The sequence below is a fragment of the Emys orbicularis genome, chromosome 2, assembly GCF_028017835.1.
Source record: "Emys orbicularis isolate rEmyOrb1 chromosome 2, rEmyOrb1.hap1, whole genome shotgun sequence".
Lineage (NCBI taxonomy): Eukaryota > Metazoa > Chordata > Testudines > Emydidae > Emys > Emys orbicularis.
Genome location: NC_088684.1, coordinates 91,725,430 through 91,744,190, shown reverse-complemented (window position 1 = coordinate 91,744,190; position 18,761 = coordinate 91,725,430). Strand labels below are relative to the sequence as shown.

The following is an 18,761-nucleotide window of genomic DNA, read 5'->3' as shown; positions in this document are numbered from 1 at the left end:
GCTGCTTGCGCGTCTCCGCCTAGGAGCCGGACCTGCTGCTGGCTACTTCAGGCGCAGCGTGGTCCATGGTGCCAGGGTAGGTGGAGGTAAATCCGTGCCTCAACCCCACACCCCAATCCCCTGCCCCAGTCCTGAGCCCCCGCAAACCCAAAGCCCCCTCCTGCACCCCAAACCCCTCATCCCTGGCAACACCCCAAGCCTGCACCCCCAGCCCAGAGCCCTGACCCCCTCCTGCACGTCAGCCCAGAGCCCCCCCACACCCTGAACCCCTCATTCCCAGTCCCACCCTGTAGCCCTCACCCCTGCACCCCAACCCTCTGCCCCAGCCCTGAGCCCCTCCCACACCCCAAACCCCTCATCCCCAGCTCCGTTGGGTCATGGGCACCAACAATTTTCTTCAACTGGGTCCCCAGAAAAAAAGTTTGAAAACCACTGACTTAGATGGTTTGCTAGTCTGAGTCCCTGTAGGGCCCGGGAGAGGAACTAGCCCCTCCTCTTTGCCTCCGTCTCCATGGCACCCAGGAGGAGGCCTGAAGCAGCATAGTCGCGGGTTAATTACATCACCCACTTTCTGAGGTCGCCTCCATCCGAATAATTAGGTGCCCGTAGCTTGCCTGTCTCGAGCTGGGAAAGTCGGCCGTGAGGACGGAATCGCCTCCGCCTCTTAATCCGCATTCAGTATTGAAACACTGGAGCCCCCAGCCCCTGCACGCCCCGGTGATGCACACACGGAGGGAAAGTGGGCAGGCAGCGAAGAGGGCACGCAGCCAGGGGGCTTTCAGTGCCGCAGCCGCGGGGCCGTTGGAAAGAGCAGACGCGCGTTGCGGGGGGAGGGATTTCTTTAGTCCCCGCTCCTTGCTCGTGCACGGGGGGTGGGGTGGCCTCTCCTCTGGGGCCCATGGAGCTGCCCACCGTCCACAAGTGTCTCCAAGTGAGTGAGCCGCGGAGGCTCGGGTGGCGGGTGCCTGCGAGGGGCGCTGAGGCACCGCAGGGGCGGGTGGTTCCCGGATCCAGCGCCTCAGCGGCCGGCGGGGCGACACTGGCCCGGCTGCGCCTGTGAAAGGCGGCGCTGGCTGAGGTGCTGCCCCTCAGTGGCCCCTGCCGCGTCCCCGCTGCTCCTCCAAGGCAGAACGGGCCTTGTGGCTGCCGTAGCAACGCCCCGCGCTCCCGAGCCACCAGCCGCGTGCCAGTTTGGTGGGAAACAGTCTCACGTGCCGCGGCTGCCTGGGCCGGGGGGAGAAGAAGGAAGGGCGGGGGTTGCTCCCTTCCCGCGCTGGGCAGCGCTCTGTGGATTGGCGCTTTCACTGTCCTCCCACCCCGCCTTGGGCTCAGCTAATTCATAACCCCCGTTTGGGACTTTCGCACCGCGCCAGGGGTGAAAAACCCTCTTAAGCTAGGGAAATATGAGTGTAAACCACAAACACTGGCGCGGGGACTTAGAGGCACGGGTATTCCTTCATACTCGTTGTATCTGCCCCTTCCCCCAGTTAACCAGACTGCAAGTCCATAGTGGTGGTGGTCTTTACCGTTGATGTACAGTATGCGCTACTGTTAGCTGCATTTTCCACAACATGATAAATCTAGGTATCTGCTTAAGGCCCAAGTCCATCGAGTCATTTTACTCACATAAACCCTGATTCATCAAGGTACTGAAACACATGCCTACCTTGGTCTCAGAGTTCAGTGGGATTATTTCCAGACTAAAGTTAGAATTGTACATTTTTTGCAAAATCAGGCTCCTAATTCCAGTCATGCAATTGGTTCCATAGGGGTCAGCCTGCATGGATATAACTAGGACCAGGTGCTTAGTTTGTAACTACCTTTAGGATAAAAGGAGATGAACACATTAATTGCTCACAGTGACTACTTGGCATTTAAATGGTTAAGCTATTTATGTTGTTTTCATTGTGTTTATTTAGCTCTTGCATGTTTCCAACATCTTAAATTGCTCTCTTGCTGATTAGAAGATGAAGTGTATGATGCTGTTATTTATAATAGCTGAACATAAACTTCTTAAGATCTACCAATCTAGTTACCATTTGGATTTACAATATCCTAATTTATGTAAAAAACCACACCCATTTGAAGTGTACTTTTTTATTTTTAAAACTTGTCTTATAATAAACTTATGACCCTGATCCTGCAAACACTTATGACATCCTTAACTTTACTTGCTTGAGTATCCCAATTGACTTCAGTGTAACTACTTATGTATAAAGATAATCAAAATCATAAGTGTTTACAGAAATAAGCCTAATCATATTGGAATAGTTGGCTGGGGAACAGTACTGCAGAAAAGGATCTTGGGGTTACAGTGGATCACAGATTGAAAATGAGTCAACAGTGTTATGCTGTTGCAAAAAAGGCAAATGTCATTCTGGGACATACTAACAGGAGTGCCATGTGTAAGTCATGGCAGGTAATTCTTCTCTGCTTGACATTGATAAGGCCTTAGCCAGAGTACTATGTCCAGTTTGGGATACCACATTTAAAAACTGTGAACAAATTGGAGAGAGTCCAGAGGGGAGCCAAAAAACCAACCAAACAAAAAACGACTTGGAAAATATGAGAGTGAAAGAATTGGGCATGTTTGGTCTAGAGAAGAGAAGACTGAGGACATGGACATGAGAGTCTTCAAATGTATAAAATGTTACAATAAAGAGGATGGTGATCAATTGGTCTCCATGTCCACTGAGTGTAGGAAAAGAAGCAATCATTTTAGTTTGTAGCAAGGGAGATTTGGGTTAGATATTAGGAAAAATTTTCTAACTATAAAGACAGTTAAGCAGTGGAATAAGCTACTTAGGTGAAAATAATATAAATATATAAAGTGCTTTTCATCCTAAAGCTATTTATATACTAAGCTTCAATGGGACTAATCATTTATAAAGATAAATGGGGGAGAGATAGCTCAGTGGTTTGAGCATTGGCCTGCTAAACCTAGGGTTTTGAGTTCAATCCTTGAGGGGGCTGTTTAGGGAACTGGGGTAAAAATCTGTCTGGGGATTGTTCCTGCTTTGAGCAGGGGGTTGGACTAGATGACCTCCTGAGGTCCCTTCCAACCCTGGTATTCTATGATTCTGTGATAAGCACAAGTGTGTCTGCAGAATTGGGGCCTATGTTTCTAAGTATAGTCCAACACAGCAGTTCTCAAACTTCATTGCATCGTGAAGCCCCCTTCTGACAACAGAAATTACTACATGACCCCAGGAGGGCGGACCGAAGCCCGAGCCCACCCCAGTCCTGCTGCCCCGAGCTGTGGGGGTACCCAAAGCTGAAGCCCAAAGACTTCTGCCCTGAGCAGGAGGCATGTAACCTTAGCCTGCCTTTCCAGGGCTGAAGCCTTAGGGCCCTGGGTGGTGGGGCTCAGGCTTTGGCTTTGGCTTTGGTTTGGCCCTAGCAAGTCTAACACCAGCCCTTGGGGTCCCGACCCAGAGTTTGAGAACCTCTGGCAACAGCATGCATATCTTCTCCCTCTTCTCTGTGTATAGAAACATATTTTTCACTTGATGCACTGACAAAATAGAAGCATTTGATACTGATTAACTAAACTGTATGGAGGATATTATAACTTTTGTGTATATCCTAAGGAAAGTGTGTTCGGGTTCATTCTCCATAAAAATATTAAGCCAATGGCTTTCTGAAGTACCTTGCTTTATGCATATGAGTGACCCAGGGTAAACATACTGGGGTTTATAAAAATGAATGTTAATCAGAAATGTTAGGAACCCACATTAATATAGCATTTGAAAATTTCATTTGGTAAAATGTTTTTCTCTTACTTTCCAGCTCAATAATGAAAACGAACAGCTACTTAGGAAGTTGAAAAGGCTGCGTAGAAAAAATCAACAGCTAGAAAATGATTTGGCTCAGATCCAGGAGAAACTGCATCTGGAGCAGTTAATGCATGACTATGTCACAAGCAGAGAGTAAGAATTATTATTTCCCTGGATTAAAGTCTCGATTTGAAACTAGGACCTGTATGCAGGGATGACATTGCCATTGCCATGCAGAACTTGGGTACTTGTCCCCTGATGCCATCTTTTAGATCAGGGATTCTCAACCTTTTTTTTTCTGAGGCCCCCCAACATGCTATAAAAACTCCACGGCTCAGCTGTTTTTCTGCATATAAAAGCCAGGGCAAGCGTTCGGGGGTCGCAAGCAGAGCAATTGCCCCGGGGCAAAGCTAAGTTGCTCAGGATTCAGCTCCGGATGGCTGGGCTTGGAGCCCCAGGCTTCAGCACTATGCGGTGGGGCTTCGGCTTTCTGCCCTGGGCCCCAGCAAGTCTAATGCTGGCCCTGCTTTGGCAGACCCCCTGAAACCTGCTTGTGGCCCCTAAGGGGGCCCCAGAGCCCTGGTTGAGAACCACTGGTTTAGATGAGCCATTAAACATAATTTGTTCTGCTTATCTTTGTTGGCTGTCTGTGCAAGGAAAAAAAGGGGATGATAAAAGTCTTGGGGCACTGCTCAAAAAAGAGTAGAGGGCAAGCCTGGTGCTCTGGACAAAATTCACACTGTCAATGCAACAGCAAGTTCTAATATCTATCTGTATGTATGTGGCTGCTGCGTTTGCTTACTCAGTGTGAAACCAGTATCCAACTTAGTGTAAAGTGCTCTACGTTTATTTACCATCAAAATATCCATCAGTGAGTGTAATGTGCAATACTTTAAATATTAACGTTATTTAAAACATCTGGAAGTGAAGTTTTGACTTTTTTTTTAAGTTTTGGTGCTTTGAAAAGTAGCTAGATAGCATTCAATGTATCTCTATGTGCAGTATTTTCAGGAGGACTTTCCATACAGAGTGAAAAACGTGAGAAGTGTAAACTTGTATTTTGAGGTCAAAGGAAAAAATGTCTTCATTTATCCTTCCTACTTTAAAATGTCCCATCACAGTTCTGAAATCTGTTTGCATTGTTGAGTGGGAGAGAGACCATCCTTAAGCTGTTGCATTTATTTCAATTAAGTGTTCAGGTTCAAACAGAATCCCACTTATGGCACAAGGGAGGTGGCAGTCACAACAAGGAAATGAAAGTAGCAAGCGAAAGTGCCAGGTAAGTTCTTCTGGGGACTTGGTTATTTGCAAGGTTAATGAAGCATGTCTTCTCTCACTGGAACTAGCATACTTTAAGGGATTTATATGGTGATTCACTTCTCTTGGGTAGAATATGGAGTATATTATTCATGAGAAATGTCATGGGTATATTAGATGTTGCTTGGAAGTAACTTTCAGTGTGTTTGAGGGAATTCAAGTTCCTACATTATGCTATAGAAATGAAAATTCATTTTGTTTAAGTGTTGAGAAAGGGAATGCTTTGACAATGCTTCAGACAATGAAAGTAGAGAAAAATATATAAGGTCTGAGTAGAAATTTTCTCCACAACTCACTCACTTGGGAAAAATAGAAGGAAGTGAGGAAGCTTAGGGAAAAATGGAAAGAAGTTAGGAAGCTTGTGGAGAGGAGAAAGATAAATGACATAATTTGAGGTTAGGAATCTAGAAGGATTAAATGTAAGTCATTCGTTGGACAGTGCACTGTCCAATATAAAACCACAGCAGTTAAATCATCCTATTGCTTTAGTCTGTTATTCTTTGAACAGAAAGTGATTTATTTTACATTGGGGTTTGTGAATTATTTCTGGATGTAAACTCTCATAACTGGCTTGTGATGTGAAGGGTACAGTTTTAGTTCAGTTCACAGAAGGAGCATTAAGGCTGTCATCATGCTATTTGTAGTGCATACAGGGGCTGCTTTGCTTGCACGGAGCCCTATTAAGTTCATTGGGACTCCATATAGTGTAGCAGTCCATTCATGCTCTATCAGTTGCAGGATTGGAGTCTTACATTTTATTTGTCAAGGTTTTGGATCAAATTAAAGATTTGAATACATATTTTGTAGGACAATAGTTATTGGGAAGTCATCAAGAATTTGCCTAAGTGGTAGGAATTCTCCTACCTTTGCTAATATCAAATGTTCATAATTAAAAATCCCTTTCACTGAAGTCTGAATTATATACAGTAGTTCCATTGACAAGAAGGAAGGAGACAGAGCCAATATCTTGATAAATGGTTTGCTTTTTCAGCACTTAAAATGAATCTAATTTATACGGTGTTTCTAGCCTATCACTATTTTCTCTATAATAGTTCATGATTATCCTTATTAAGGAGATAGTTGTAATGCATGCGTGGTAATGTTTGTCCTCCTGTCTTTTTATTGCACTATTAAAACTTGTTAGGTGAAATAGGATACAACACACTCATGCAGTCATATTTGACTTTATAGGTGAAATGTAAAAAAATAAAATCTTATATACCCTGAATATTTCTCACTCTCTCTTCTCTAACTCTAGCTATGAGGTGTTTCTGTGAAAGTTAATAAAATAAGTTTAATATGCCAAACATTCAGTATAGGCACCCTATGTTTCATGAGACTGAGAAATAACTTCATCCATAAGAAACCTTCAGCGTTTGTATGTACAGCTTTATAGAAAATGGAGGTTTTATCATAGTGTCTGTTTCAGAAAGCACAGGGTTCTTCACATAGCCAGTTGCATTTTGTTCTCAGTAAGAGCCCAATCCAATACCCATTGAAGTCAGTGACCTTTGAGTCAGGCTTGAATAGTCCAATCCTTAATCCATGAAGTCATTGGGTCTACTCATATGAGTAAGGGTTGCAGGTATGAACCATACATTACTGTTCTTTGTTGATGTCTAGCATACAGTTTTTTATGTGTATCTATTTTGGATTTATTTCATATGAATGTTGGTATTTGAATGGGCATATTTCTTATACACAAGAATACCAATAATTTGGGTTATTACCTAAGATTATGCTCTATTTCTAGGAGTTAATGAACATATTAATGGTGTAATAGGAGAAACATCCATGCGTATTCACTAGTTCAGTGGTTTTCAAACTTTTTTTCTGGGGACCCAGTTGAAGAAAATTGTTGATGCCCACGATCCAACGGAGCTGGTGGTGAGGGGTTTAGGGTGTGGGTGGTGCTCAGGGCTGGGCCAGAGGGTTGGGGTGTGGGGGTGAGGGCTGAGGGGTTGGGCCAGGAATGAGGGGTTCAGGGTGTGGGAGGGGGCTCTGGGCTGGGGCGGGGGTTGGGGTGCAGGAGGGGGTCAGGGCTCTGGGCTGGGGGTGCAGGCTCTGGGGTGTTGTCAGGGATGAGGGGCTTGGGGCGCAGGAAGGGGTTCCGGGTTTGGGGGGGGGGCTCAGGCCTGGGGCAGGGGGTTGGAGTGCGGGAGGGGGTCAGGTCTGGGCTGGGGATGAGGGGTTTGGGGTGCAGGAGGGGCTCCGGGTTTGGGGAGGCTCAGGGCTGGGGCAGGGGGTTGGGGTGTGGGAGGGCTCAGGGTTTTGGGCTGGGGGTGCAGGCTCTGGGGTGGAGCCGGGGATGAGGAGTTTGGGGTGCAGGAAGGGGCTCCATGTTTGGGGGGGCTCAGGGCTAGGGCAAGGGATTGAGGCATGGGCATGGACTTATCTCCAGTGGCTCCCGGGCAATGGCGCAACCGGAGTGTACCGCAGACCGCCCTGGAAGTGGCCAGCAGCAGGTCTGAGTCCTAGGCGGAGGCGCATGACTCTCGCCTGTAGGATCTCCTCCCCCCCCCCCCCAAAGTTCTCATTGGCCGGCAACTGGAGTGCGGAGCTGGTGCTTGGGGCGGGGGCAGCACAAGGAGCCCTGTGGCTAGAAGCAGGACCGCTGCTGGGGCACAGCGCAGTGTCGGCTAGTGCCTATCTTTTCCTACCTTAGCTGGGTGGCACCGCAAACGGGACTTTTAACATCCTGGTCGCGACCCATGGATTGAAAAACACTGCACTAGTTAATCTATGGACCTGATTTATGTAGACTCAGAGATATGAAATATAACTACAATCCAAAGGGTTTCTGTATAACTAACACATTACCAAATGTGAGCAGGCTTTTTTTTTTTTTTTAGGATTCTGGTATGAAGGAATAAAATGGTAGTTTGCATGCTATATTCAGCAATTCATACACTTTTTTCTGTTATTAGAATACTTCAGATGTATAATAACCTGCAGAAACATTATGACAGAGAAATCAAAATAAACCAGGAACAAAGTGAAACAATTAAAAATCTCACTGTAAGTAGTGACCAGTTTATTTCAAATAATTTAATGTGACACTTAAGGATAAGTTTTGAGCTTTCCTAATATTTGTATAATGGTCATGAATATTTCTCTTTTCATTCTCTCTTTAAATTTTCTCTCTTGTTGAGTTCACAGGTGAATGGTCTTATTTTGACTTTAAGAGTAAATTCTGTCACTGCTCTCTTCGGTCCACGATTTCAACGTTGATTGCCTTTAGGCTATTTTTGTAGATATTTGTAAGAACTGGCTCAATCTAACTGGAGTTAGTGTTCATTGTGTTGGGATAAACACCATTTTTGCTATTGCCAGAAAAAAGAGTTGCATAATTGTTAGTTTAAAAACTTCATATTAATATTTCATAGTTAACTGGATTTTTTAAATCTGTTTTGTTGTTTATGTAAATGTAGCCACTAGATAAGGAAAATTGTTGTATTTTAGTATTTACTTTTAAAAATGTGGGACGTGCTGTATCTGACAATATTATGTAATATTTCAAACTAATATTTCCCCAATACATTTAAATTCTTTAAGTGCCTCTTCAGATTTATGCACTCTGATTAATCATTTTTCAAAGTAAAGTGTCATGGTTGTTGTATGGCTGATATCAGTAAGTTCAGATCAGGACCAGTGTAAAATGTTTCATTTTTTTTTTTTTTTTTTGTGGGAGGAGGGTTGGTATTTCTTATTTGTGTGTATGTATTTACAACAGATTTTTGAAAAAAAAATGGTGTTTGCAGGATTTGCCTCTTACCCTTCATGCTTTTGCTGGTAAATTCTGTTCTAATTTAGATACTGGGAGCTTTAAATTGGTGCTAAGAGATATTTCTAATCACATAAATCTGAGATTGAATTTTTTTTGTACACTTCTGCTTTAAATTTTCTATTTTTTTTCAAACATAGATTAAAATTCATGAGCTAGAGCATCAACTTCAACTACAAAAGCAAAGAATTGAGCAGCTGGAATGTAAAAAGGTCTCCCAGAAGGACAACACTGTTTCTGGAATAAGGACTCCAACAGCAGAGAGAGAAGTAACATTTTCTCATAGATGCATATGTAAAAAGAAGGAAGCCTGTTCTTGCAAATATTTAGGTAATAGCTATGTATGGCAGTTTACAAAACAAACATTGACTCCCTGCTCTGATGCTTTTATACATGTCATTTCTCATCAAAGAGGCTGCATTTCATCCTAAAACATAGGGCTCACTCAAGGCAACGTGCTTCATTTAGCCATTTTTCAAAGCTTAATAGCACTTCAGATACTACAATAAGGGCTATGTGAAAATGGCCCCTCTGATCAATAGATCTACGATTTAGTCTCATATTTTTTTATTTTAGTGACAAAAAACGTTTGCTGCTTTTTACTTTTGCTTAGACCTATAAAGCCAATGTAGCTCTGGGAAAGGAATGTAGTCTATATCTTGTGTATCAACATTATTTACTATGTTATAGTCAGCTGTACCTGTACAAACCCATTGGAGGCAGTCTTGTTGCACAGGTATGCAGCTTCATACTTTTGACTTCAGAATCTTAATTTTTGGTGATGATGTATGAGGGAGAACCTAGTCAGATCTAACCTCCCTGCCACCCCCCCGTTTTTTTTTTTTTTTAACAGTAAACTGGGCACCTTTGTTATGGAAGCTAAGAGACAAACCTAGACCCCACACAGTATAATTTTTATAAGGTCACTTTTCTAGAATAGAGCAGAGTGGAACAGGATTTTATCTAACTAATGGAGGAACCCATCAGAGGAATAGTTTATATATAGAGTGCCCAAACTACTGTGACATCAAGGTTTTTATTTAAAGCCAAGAACTCACTGCAATTCCAAAGTCCTCAAATCATGTGTGAGAGTAGAGTTTATGATTGTTGGATAGAATGCTAGCAAAGCAAAAATCTCAGAATAGGCTTTTATAAAAATTTACATAAAAACTATCCCACTGGCAGATCCTATGATCTCGTAGTGGTTGGAAATGTGTAGGATCAAATTTTTAAAGGTAAATTATTTTTTTTCTAAAATACTGTTATGCAAATTACTGCTCATAACACCAAACACTGGATGTAGTATAATATGATTATGACAGACGTGTGAGAAGTTAATTGTAATGATTAAAATATGAATTTTTAATTTGAATGTAGAGCTATTGCTGCTTGAGATTCAAAAGCTGAAGAAAAAAAATGAGAAGTTGTCTAGAGAAAGGAGAATGCAAAGAAATGAATTACCTGGATTAGACAAGGTAACTTCCTTTTAGGGTAAATTTCATAATAGAAAAATTTATAAAACTAACTTCCTAGTGTATATTAGCCATAGAAGAAGTACTTGCTGTTGTACAAATGGACTCCAATATGTGTTTGCTTGTTAGCATTTAAAACGTCTATGGTTTAATCTCCTCCATACACTCTTGTTCAGGAAGAGGAGTAATTGGAATTCAGATGAACTTTTGCTTTTACCTGCTTGATTCTCTTGTGAACACGCTTTTATCTTGGGTGACTTCTGTCTCCAGTCCTCCACCTTCTTGATAAATCAAGAGATTATTTTCTCCGTGTTACAGAGAAACTGACTGAAGTGTAAATCGATTGACTTAGTTCTGCCCAACAGATAGATAATTGCATCGAAAACAAAAACAAATTTCCCAAACTAAGTATCCACTGCTGCTCTGTAATATTTGTGAGCGGAGGATTATTCTCCCATGGAGTTAATTACTCCTAGGGCAGGACTTTTCACTCTTCTTTGCTGGGCTGTTAAAATTGACATTTAGACCAAGGGGGAAGGGAGTTAGTGGGAAATGTTGGTAATTCTTGAAATGAGATGGTAAGAGTTGGAGGGCTAATCTTACTGTTCATCTGAGTTATTTGAATATCCAGATGAAAGTTTTCTTCATTTTAAGCAGCAAATTTCCTTTCAGTTTTTTTTAGATTTTTGTGTTTGCATAAAGCTAATGATTTCAGCTCGGTCCTTTTGATTGGAGGACAAACATTAATCCATTGGCTCTTGGACTGGGACATTTGTAGCACATGCTGGCATCATTGACGTTCAAATGATTTGGGAACTTCAGTCCAGTTAGGTGCTTTTGTAAATTTTATGCTCGGTGTTTAGAGAGTAATCCTAATAATTGTATAGTCATGAATGTTCGTTGAAGAATAAATTCAGATACTGATATAACTTTTCACTTGTTTTCAGTATTAACTTAGTGCTTCCTCTTGAAGGAAGTACTGCCTTGTCCTGTTATTCTCATCCGCTCCAACAGATTTTCAGCTGGGTAGTACTTACAGATCCAGCAGGAAGTGATATTGGTGATTTATGGTGTGTGACTGTTTTCTAAGAATTGTTACGAATCAGTATGGCCCAGCCTGATGTTTTATTTAGGAGGTAGGGTTACTACTGTGTGATAGAAAATCTCATATTTCAGATGAGAGATCTATCTGAGGACCTAATTATTTGTCACTAAGGTTGTTATTACTGATATACTAGTAGCTGAAAGCCTGTGATATCACATGGGCATGGCAGTCGGGCCACATAATCCACAGTCTATGCAGCCTTTCTCATACAACCAATACAACTGTTGCATGCAAATTAGCTATAGAGGAAGGGCGGTGATTGGTTGAGTTACCTCTGATATCACAATGGTCTAGGATTCGTGGCTTGGCATAGATACATGCCTACTGTAGCTACACACCACACAGGTGTAATTCATAAAATCAAAGTGGCTGAGAACATAAAAATTGGACAGTAAAACAGTGAATCTGGTGATATTCTGAACAAAAAGATCTCTCAGCCATGCTTGTAGCTGTTTCTGTCTCCTCACGCTGACTCAATGGACATTGTAGGCTTCACAGTGACATACAGAGTAACAATTGTGGAATTTTATTATACAGATGACTACAAGATGTGTGTGGCCGGTTACAAAACCAACATTGACTCCCTTCTCCAAAGCACTTAGTCAAAGTAAAAACAAGAGAAGAACACAGTAAAATCTGGAGGCATCTTTATCATGTAGTCTCTTTTGAAAGTAATAGATTCTGTGTCACCTTTCAAGCTAGAGTTCTGGGTGATTACATTCTGCCTACTATTGCTAAACTGCCTCTGTAAGTGATTGGGATATGCTATTCCTTTTCTGTCCTAAACTCTGAAAGATTGCCTGTGCAAGTCATTGCCTTGATTCCTCCATTACTGAAATCCGTATCCATACCTTAGTCTCCTCTCTCCTTGACTATTGCAGTTCCAGTCTTTACGGACTCACTCCTAACTCTCAGCTCTCCAGACTCCATGATGTGTGGAATTCTGCTGTCTGGCTTTTGCAAATACAGGGAAATGTAACTACATTTCCATTATCAGACACCTCTTTTGGCTCCTGATTCACTTTGAGATCCCATTGAAACCCCTTTGGTTTTTAAAATTTTCACTGATTTGTTCCCTGTGTCTTTGTGGACTTTGTTTTCTCTCTTGAATCCATTTTACTATCTCTGTCCACACCACTGGGTTTGTGTGACTACCTTTCCTTCTTGCCATTTAGAACTACCTTTTTGTCTTTCTGCAACATTGACTCTTCTCTCCTTTGCTTCTGTCGTAATTTCTCTTGCTGCTATCGTATTTTTTACTTTACTTTTATTATTTGTCTGTAAAATATTTTGAAACTGTTTGTATGAAAGATGCTATATGTATAAAAATTGTAAGCTGTTGTGCAGTATTGCAGTTAGCTGTCACATCTCAGTTCAGATGTGGTTGCAGCCTCACTGGTGACCAAAGTGATTCCTATGTGTATAACTTGAAGAGTACTCGGAGGGTACATCTACGCAGCCCACAGCAGCGAGTGTCAGAGCCCGAGCTGATAAACTTGATGTCGCTGTGTAGACGGTTGTGTAGATGTTCCGGCTCTGGCTCTGAAGCCCACCTCCCTCACCAGGCTTCAGAGCCTGAGCTCTGGCCCAAGCTGCAATGTTTATGCAGCTGTTTTTAGCATGTTAGTGGAAGTTTGAGTCTATCGACTCGGGCTGTGAGACTCGCTGTGTCTGTAGGCTGAAGAAGGGGAAAATTTTGACGTATGACCATAACCTTCCAATGGCTAATGGGAAATGTAACTAGAAAAAAAAAGATGAATACTGAATTTTCTTTTTTAGGAATTTTTCGACGAGATAGAAGATTTAAAGTATGCTCTACAAGAATCAATAAAACTGAATAATCAGTATGAAAAGTGCTTGAAACACATAAGTTCAACATATGGATTTGCTTTTGCCGCACCTTATACGACTATTACTAGTTACAAAACTTAATAGAAATTAAACATTCCATTTAGATTTTTAGTGTTGAATTCTCTCCCCCAAACACGACCAACCTGGTTACCAGGTTAGCACTTCATTTTCCACAATAAAATCATGACTTCCTTGACTCTAACATGCAATTTTACAGTGTTCTGTATCTTTTACGATGACCTTGTGCCTTTGTTATATAGTTTTTGAATAAACTATCCTTTTACCATTTTGTTTTAGAAATTCAGTTGTTCTGTTTCATTTGTTTAAAATGGATGTTGCAGGAATAAATAATGTGCATTTTTTATAATCTTTGTATTTAAATTTGACTAATTGTCCAGCTTTGGCATTTTATTATGATAGACTTCATGGGCTTAGTCTTCAGTTGTGGTAGAAGATCAATGCAGCTGAGGAGGGGCATTGCAAAGGTTGTTTTAAGGTGCTGTGCAGTCAGATCATTTGGGTGCAGGGGAGCAGGAATCAACCTGCCCCCTCCCCACTATCCAAGGTCGGAAGTGCTACAGTAGCTCTATGCCACTTGAGCTTCAGTCCAAGCAGGCGAAATATCTGAAGGATTAGTGACCTGGCTTTAGGGTTGCTTTGTGCTAGCAGTTTGATATAAAGCTGCCCTAACACAGCCTAGGATCTGGCCTATTATTTGTAAGTTCACTGAGGACGTAGTAACCCCAAATTCCTAGTTTGAGTTGGTCCCTTGAACATTTTACCCAGATGTTCCTAACTGCTATCTTATTCTACGTGTTTGTTTACGCTTTTCATGACAGTTTTTTCCTTATTAAATAAAAGAGCAACTATCTGTCCATCAATTGGCTGGTTTCTCAAGAGTGTTTTACAGAGAGACTCTTGGACAGATTTGAGGGAGGAGAAGGTGGTGGCTTTACATATCAGTTTTGGGAAGGTGCTCCCCCATGTAAAGGGCAACATGGAAGAAGGTGCAGAGATGTTATGGTCAAATTCTTTATTTTTCCAAATTAATAGGGTGTTCCTTATGAATCTTTTACCATTGTAAAAATATACAGCGAGGAGGAAACACCTCACAATGGAGTCATTCTTCTGTCATCCCTGGCAGAATTTTGCGGTTTGCAAAGTCTGCTGAATAATGCAGAAATCTTCATTATAATACATTGCCTCTGCCTGAGCTATTTAAAAAGAGTCAAGAAGGTGAAAACCTTGCTATCCCTTTTATCATACTGTCTTAAAACTTTCAAAACAACTATTGCGTCATCCCAGTCTCCACTCTTTTAGAATGAGAATAAGCACAGGTCCTTTAACCTTTCCTTAATTAGATTCTTCATCAAAGGTCTAGTTCTAAACAACACAATCATCTACGCTGGGATATCTAGTGGCAATATGGTTGTCCTTTGATGTGGTTAAATCATAATTCCATTTGGCAGTGAGATGGGTCTAACTGCCTGTTAACTGTGACCTTCAAATCATTCTAATGCTACCTGTCAGAAAACAGCCATCCTGTAACCAGGGCTGCAAACATGGTGTGGATTTACTGTGGATCAATATACTACACCCAGTCTTCCTCAAAATAGCTTTTATAGTCGAAAAAGAGAGCAGCTACAGCTGTGAACCAGCATTTCAGCTGTGATTGAAAACAGCCAACTAGAATTCAGCTGCAGCTGGCCAATGACAGAACCTCTGGGTTGAATTGTAAAACAGCCAATCCGGATCAGTGTTTCATTTGGCTAGTAAGAAGAGATGTCATGCTGCATTCCTGGCTATTAGTGCCAATTATGCTCGGCTGGTCTCACGATGTCCTTTCAGTAGAAGCAAACTGTAACCCAGAAATGTGTGCACAGATCAGACACCTGCGGCAGCCCTAAAATCTGCAGCACAGCTCCTAGAATAGCAACAGCCAGGAGCAGAAACACTGGAGCAAGGGGCATTGCAGAGAGGATTCACCACCCCGTCTGTTGGAGGTATTGTTTTCTACTATTGCTGGTGTCCTTTCAATGGCAGTTCCACCAGGAAGATAATTTTCGTGCACCTGGCTTTTGGTTGTATTTTCTTGGATTATCGTTTGACTGAGGACTCGGCTCTTTCATCCCCTCTCCCCCGTAGCTCTTTGCGTGCAGATGCACTAGAGAAAGTTGATTTGTAAAAAGTCTTTTAATGAAGAGAGAGTCTCCCGGAGAGCGGTAGAACAATGGTTATGAAACTGTAGGTTTTATTTGCCTTTTTTCTGTTAAGCATGGCGTGGATTTGTGAATGCGAAGAGTCTTGAGGTTTTTTGCCTACCATCGTTTACGTGCCTTAGTGCAACTCAAGTAACTTACTAACATTTTCTATTAAACCATATAATACTTTGGCAGCCCTTTGATAGTTTGTGGTTCCCCCGTAACAATCTATACAGCAGGAAGTAAAGGTGGAACCCTGGTATTAGAGATAGGTACGATTTGCACGGTAAGGCTTTGTGTGGTATGTGCCTGCCTAATAACCGTTTCTGTTTTACACTCGTCTCTTCAATATGGAACATGCAAACAAGATCCTGTGGTTTTATAATGCTGTCCTTGATTAAAATGCTAGGTAAGAATGATGTTAAAACAAAGGTAACCCGGCCTCATTTGTAGCTTCACAGCTCAGTGAGTTTGTAAAGTGGCCAATGGCCTTCCCCCCCCCCCCCCCCTTCCCTCTCTTGAAGCAGAGATTAGAGGTTTTTCTGGAATTGTAGTTTACTTTTCCAGTCATCTAAGTATACTTTATTGACCTCTTGTTCATACATCTTTAGTTTCTGTGGTTCTGACACGGCCATGCCAGCAATGATGCTCTCAGCACCTTTCAGGATGGGGTCCCAGTGAGAAATGTAAGCAATATGAAGAAAGACCTGACTGGCTGAAAGAAGAATGACTCCGTTGTGAGGTATTTATCTACTGCTTCTATTAAGACCTCCTTATTCCCTCTCCCTTCCCCCACCCCAGTAATTTCAGATGTCTACTAAGGAAATTGGAGTTTTCGCTAAAGGAAAGGGAAAGGGAAAGTCGTTGCTCAAAGCTTATTGTTTCTGCTTGTCCTGATTTTTATACTAAGTAGCTTGCAGTATGTTTACAAAAACAAAAAATCTACCACCTGGATTCTTCTGAGGTCAGGAAGAACTTCCCCTAAAGCCTTTTATCCACCATTGGGTGGATAAAAATGGATTTTCCCCCCTCTACAAATCAGATTAAAAAAAAAAAAATTAAATGTAGTGTTGTTTTCAAATAGTTTATTTCAAATTTAATTTTAAATAGGTTTATGTTAAGAACTAAACTTACTGAAATCATTTAAATAAAACATTCAAGCAGTACATGTTTGCTGCTGAAGTTTTAAAGAAACACCACTGAACTGCTGGATGTTCATTCAACTAGCTCATTTCAACTTTGAATGAACTAGTTACTGAAAAAGCAGAAAAGCTTATTGTGCAGAAGGATGAGATCTATTTGTTCTAAAATCTTGAAGTAGATATGCAGAAACAATTCATTATCTCACGCACCTTGTCTCTTTTTTTAAAATAAACAGTTAGCTTTAAATGCAAAACATGTTTTGATAAACTCCCTCCCTCCCCCCCTTATGTATCCAGCACATTTAAGGTAGCTATATTCAACTGATAATATTTTAAAAAGCTGGTTTTGTACACTTTTAATTGAATTCCAATTTCCATCCAAATGCTGCTTGACATAAATCACGAGTAAAAAAAAATTAACCATAATCTAGTACAGGGGTAGGCAACCTATGGCACGCGTGCCGAAGGTAGCACGCAAGCTGATTTTCAGTGGCACTCACACTGCCCGGGTCCTGGCCACCAGTCTGGGGGGCTCTGCATTTTGATTTAATTTTGAATGAAGCTTCTTAAACATTTTAAAAACCTTATTTACTTTACCTACAACAATAGTTTAGTTACCGGTATATATTATAGACTTATAGAAAGAGACCTTCTAAAAACGTTAAAATATATTACTGGCACGCGAAACCTTAAATTAGAGTGAATAAATGAAGACTCGGCACACCACTTCTGAAAGGTTGCTGACCCCTGATCTAGTAAATAAGAAAAGCATCATTCATCATTTTCCAACATAAAAATGTAAACATTAAGAATCTGAATAAATGTATGTTAAACTATATAATTTCTTACACTAAATCTATAAATATTTATTTACCCTTCTGGTTAAGAAGTGCCAAATTTAGTGTGACAGCTATCTTTCGTAGCAAATCAACATGTTTTAGTGTCGATCAGCTTTTCTTTAGGAAAACAACTAAAAAGAACAAATGCAAAACAAGATTAAAATCAAAGATTTAAATCAAAGTTTCCTGCTTGATGATTGAAATCCGTAATTTAAATCAGTCTACTCTGACTGTTAAGGAGACTTTTGTTCCTCCTTCTGAAATATCTGGTACTGGTCTCTGTCAGACACAGGGTACCAGATTAGACAGACCATTGATTTGCTTAATGTTGTAATTCCTGTGGTTCCTAAATTTAATTTGGGTGTAGGATGTTGGATTGCTGTTACAGTTCTTGTATCATAACTGAAGAATATCATATAACTATGAATTTTCTTCATAATATGGCAGTTGTCCCACAGGACAACTTGTGAGAGGTAATGACCCTATTCATAGTGTGAAGAAAGGGAGAAAATCAAGTTTTAACAGATGGCAACAAACAGAAGAACAAAGAGGATATTTAGCATGTACTTGGAGCTGTCTCCTATATGAAACCGGATTGTGGAAGCTATTTTCTTGCTCATAATCTAGCCATATGTAGTTGAATGAACAGAAAATGTGCATTTGCAGGTTAGTTTATTGTGGCTGTTTGAGTGTTTTCTATCATCTAATGAGTGAGCAGTTGCTGCATTTTGAGGTTTTTGCCTTTGCATTATTTCCTGCACTTCTCTAAAGCACATAGCAAAGATTGACCCACTACTGTTAACATATTAAGTGACATTGAAAAAGTATAGTCCGTGACCCAGACTGATGTCTGTTTGCTGTCTTGAAAAGATAATGTTTCTAAATAAATATTGGTAACATTGACAAATCCATGTTTGAAAAGAGGTAACTTCGTGATCAGGTTTAGGCTTTCTTGAGAAAGTAAGATGCTTGTGGCATGTTGCCAATGTTAATTTTCTTTAAGGCAGGGACTTATTGAGAGGCTGCCTGGCCCACTGGTTTTAGCATTTGTAGTAGGAAGAGCTGAATTCTGTCCTGATTCTGTCAAAAGGGTGGCTTTACTCAGACTTCCAATAAAATGCTGCCAGAACATCTGAAAAATGGCTACAGGCATGTCAGACCGAGCCATGGAGGATTCCAAAATTAGTGTATACCTTTGAAATGCCTCGTTTCTCCATCTAGGTAATGGTGCTGACCTGCCTTTTTCAAAATATTTAGATACCTATAGATAAAAA

General features: G+C 41.2%; 1 protein-coding gene across 1 annotated transcript; it reads left to right on the top strand.

The window, feature by feature from the left end:
* Window positions 1–846: 846 nt before the first annotated feature.
* On the top strand, window positions 847–13,590 carry LOC135874579 (centrosomal protein of 290 kDa-like). The gene is made up of 7 exons (XM_065399452.1): window positions 847–931; window positions 3,790–3,929; window positions 4,969–5,055; window positions 8,021–8,111; window positions 9,018–9,207; window positions 10,255–10,352; window positions 13,234–13,590. Exons 1-7 carry the CDS (start codon window positions 899–901, stop codon window positions 13,384–13,386), a joined length of 792 nt encoding a protein of 263 aa, XP_065255524.1. The 5' UTR covers window positions 847–898; the 3' UTR covers window positions 13,387–13,590.
* The last annotated feature ends 5,171 nt before the right edge of the window (window positions 13,591–18,761 follow it).